The sequence below is a fragment of the Miscanthus floridulus genome, chromosome 9, assembly GCF_019320115.1.
Source record: "Miscanthus floridulus cultivar M001 chromosome 9, ASM1932011v1, whole genome shotgun sequence".
NCBI classification, from domain to species: Eukaryota; Viridiplantae; Streptophyta; class Magnoliopsida; order Poales; family Poaceae; genus Miscanthus; species Miscanthus floridulus.
In genome coordinates this window covers 15,333,824-15,336,262 of record NC_089588.1, presented here as the reverse complement: position 1 = coordinate 15,336,262, position 2,439 = coordinate 15,333,824, and the positions used below count along the sequence as shown (strand labels likewise).

The window sequence follows — 2,439 nt, the reverse complement described above, 5'->3', positions numbered from 1 at the left end:
AGGATCTAGAGTAGAGCAGGGATCGGGCAGCAAGCAAGGGAGATAGGATAGTTCAGATGAATCTCACTTAGAACAGGAAGTGCTTAGAAGCGAGTTTACAATTCAGTTCATTCCTAAATCTCCTCTCCCCTCCGGACGGCACAAATACTACTCGGACATGCCTCTCCTGGCCGTCGGTGCTCACACCCACTCCGGGCCTTGGGCTCGTACGCTGGGCCGCCATTCACGTGCACCTCGTCTTGGCCCAAGAGCGGTGTTGTCGTGGACGGCGTCTTCTTCTTCTCCGCCCGAAGGCAATGGCTGTTTAGATGTCTAATTATTATTGTTATTAAAATGTATGTGGTTTATTATTTATGACGATTCTTTATATGGGATTGGGCCGTAATATTAGATACAAACTGGGCTGAATACTATTGGGTCTATATGAAAAAAGGCCATCAATAATTGGGCCAAAAATGGCTGGCTGGCCCATAGGCCAGCTAGGCTTAGTTCAATTAGAATTGTAAAAACCAGCCCATGGGCCGACCAGGCCAAATTCATTTTTATGACTACCTGTGCCACGTCATACGCCACATCATGTGCCACGTCAGCACATGGACACTTGTCATCATCCTATCTAATATATTATGACGAATATAGTTTCAAATACCGTAGTCATAACCTGGTGAGTGGTGACAAACATGTAATGGTCACTAAGATTAGTGACTATTGGGGTACAATGACAAGAAAAAGGCTTTAATTGTCACAATCAGTTAGTCATAGAAGACCTAACCTCTTGTAGTGATATATAGTGCATAACAAAAGCTACGTACTTAGAAAAAAAATGACCACAATAGTTTAGGGCGGGGCACTACATTTCTTCTTCTTTTTATCAAGCCTATATTAGGTGTGCCAATTTTTGTTAACCCAAAGGGAGTTATAAGGCCTTAGAGAGCCTGCATTTTTTGCCTTTAGACAAAACCGTCTGGACCATATATCTCAGCTGTTGGATTTCTGGCGATTGCCGTTGAGATGCATGTCTGGGCATAGATTGTCTCGGAAGCTCCAACCAAACAACCTCCTAGTGCTTATAGAGGAGGAAAGAAAAAGTTATTTGAAACATGTATTCCCTCCATTCATAAGTATAAGAGGTCTTGATTCTTGAAGACTACAGCAAGTCAAACCACACCTAATATTTTGAGACGGAGAGAGTAATAGATAGCTAGCTAATAGTTCATAACTAATACTATTAGCTATCTAACTATTAGTTGGTTTGATCCCACTGGTGAGATACTTGTTAGTTAGATGTTTAACTACACCCATTTAGACAAAAAAGCTAATTATTGGCAACTAACTATTAGCTGTTTGAATAAAAAAAAACACAGGGCCTATGGTTTTTACTGCTAGCTCTATTATTGATGTAACCTAGCTGAGTCCTGAGGTGCATGCAACCAGAGACCTCTCAAACCATGTTTGGTTATTGGTGAAGAAAGAAACACAGACAGTTATAATCTGGAGTGTGGGCTGGCGTAATTCTAGCACAGCCCTTGAAATAATAGTGGTAGATGAGCTCTCTCTCTATATCTATACACACACTATAAACCAGGTACTACTGATCATCATACGAATATGCATACATCTCATCTCTATATCAAGTGTACTGAATTCTGTGCTAATAGACATACGCACCAAATATGGCGGTTGCTAACAATGCCGGTTGCCTCGCCGTGTTGCTCGTCGTCGTCGCTGCCACCTTCATGGCACAGCCACAGGCAGAGGCTCCTTCTCCGTCCCCTGCAGCCGCAGCGGGAGCAGGCGGCGGCCCTGCTGCTTCCCCCGCCGCGCTTGAATTCCTCCGGCGTCGCTGTAACCCTGGCCCTGACATCATGAAAGAGAAGTACGTGGGCTACTGCTACGACTCCCTCCTCCCGCGCGCCGGGTCCTTCAACGGCAGCCGCCTCAGGGTCGTCGGCGCGGCCGTCGAGGTCTTGGTCGCCAACTTCCGGTCCCTGCTCGCGGAGCTGCGGCGGCTCAAGAGCACGAGCGGCGGCGGCGCGGCGTACAAGCTGGGCGAGTGCATCGACCTCGCCTCGGCGATGTGTGGCGAGAAGGTGCCGCCAGATCCGTACCTGGCCCGGGTCAGGAGCCTCGCCGCCTCGGGCGACGACGGCGCGGTGCAGACTCTGATCGACATAGATCTGTGGCTGGAGGAGGACGTGTTCACGAGGTACGAGCGCTGCGAGACGGACGTGGAGAAGATCCCCAACGTGAAGACGCTGCTGCCCACGATGGCACTCATGAACTCCTCCATAGAAACGTGCTTTGGTCTCGTCGAAGGCTACGAGCAATAGTTTTGATGCATGGCGGATGATCCACGCCTCCTCTCCGTTCTCCGATGATCCCTCCGATCCCAATCGTGTCGCATTCATGCACGGTTCAAAGTCGACACAACTCACAGCA

General features: G+C 48.3%; 1 protein-coding gene across 1 annotated transcript; it reads left to right on the top strand.

Annotated features, from left to right (window-relative positions):
- Positions 1-1,617: 1,617 nt before the first annotated feature.
- LOC136481411 (uncharacterized protein Os08g0218700/LOC_Os08g12160-like) lies at positions 1,618-2,439 on the top strand. The gene has a single exon (XM_066478759.1). The coding sequence runs from the start codon at positions 1,674-1,676 to the stop codon at positions 2,328-2,330; it is 657 nt and encodes a 218-aa protein (XP_066334856.1). The 5' UTR covers positions 1,618-1,673; the 3' UTR covers positions 2,331-2,439.

Excerpts from the sequence above, each read along its gene's own strand:
- LOC136481411 (XM_066478759.1), top strand. The coding sequence starts at position 1,674 with ATGGCGGTTGCTAACAATGCCGGTTGCCTCGCCGTGTTGCTCGTCGTC.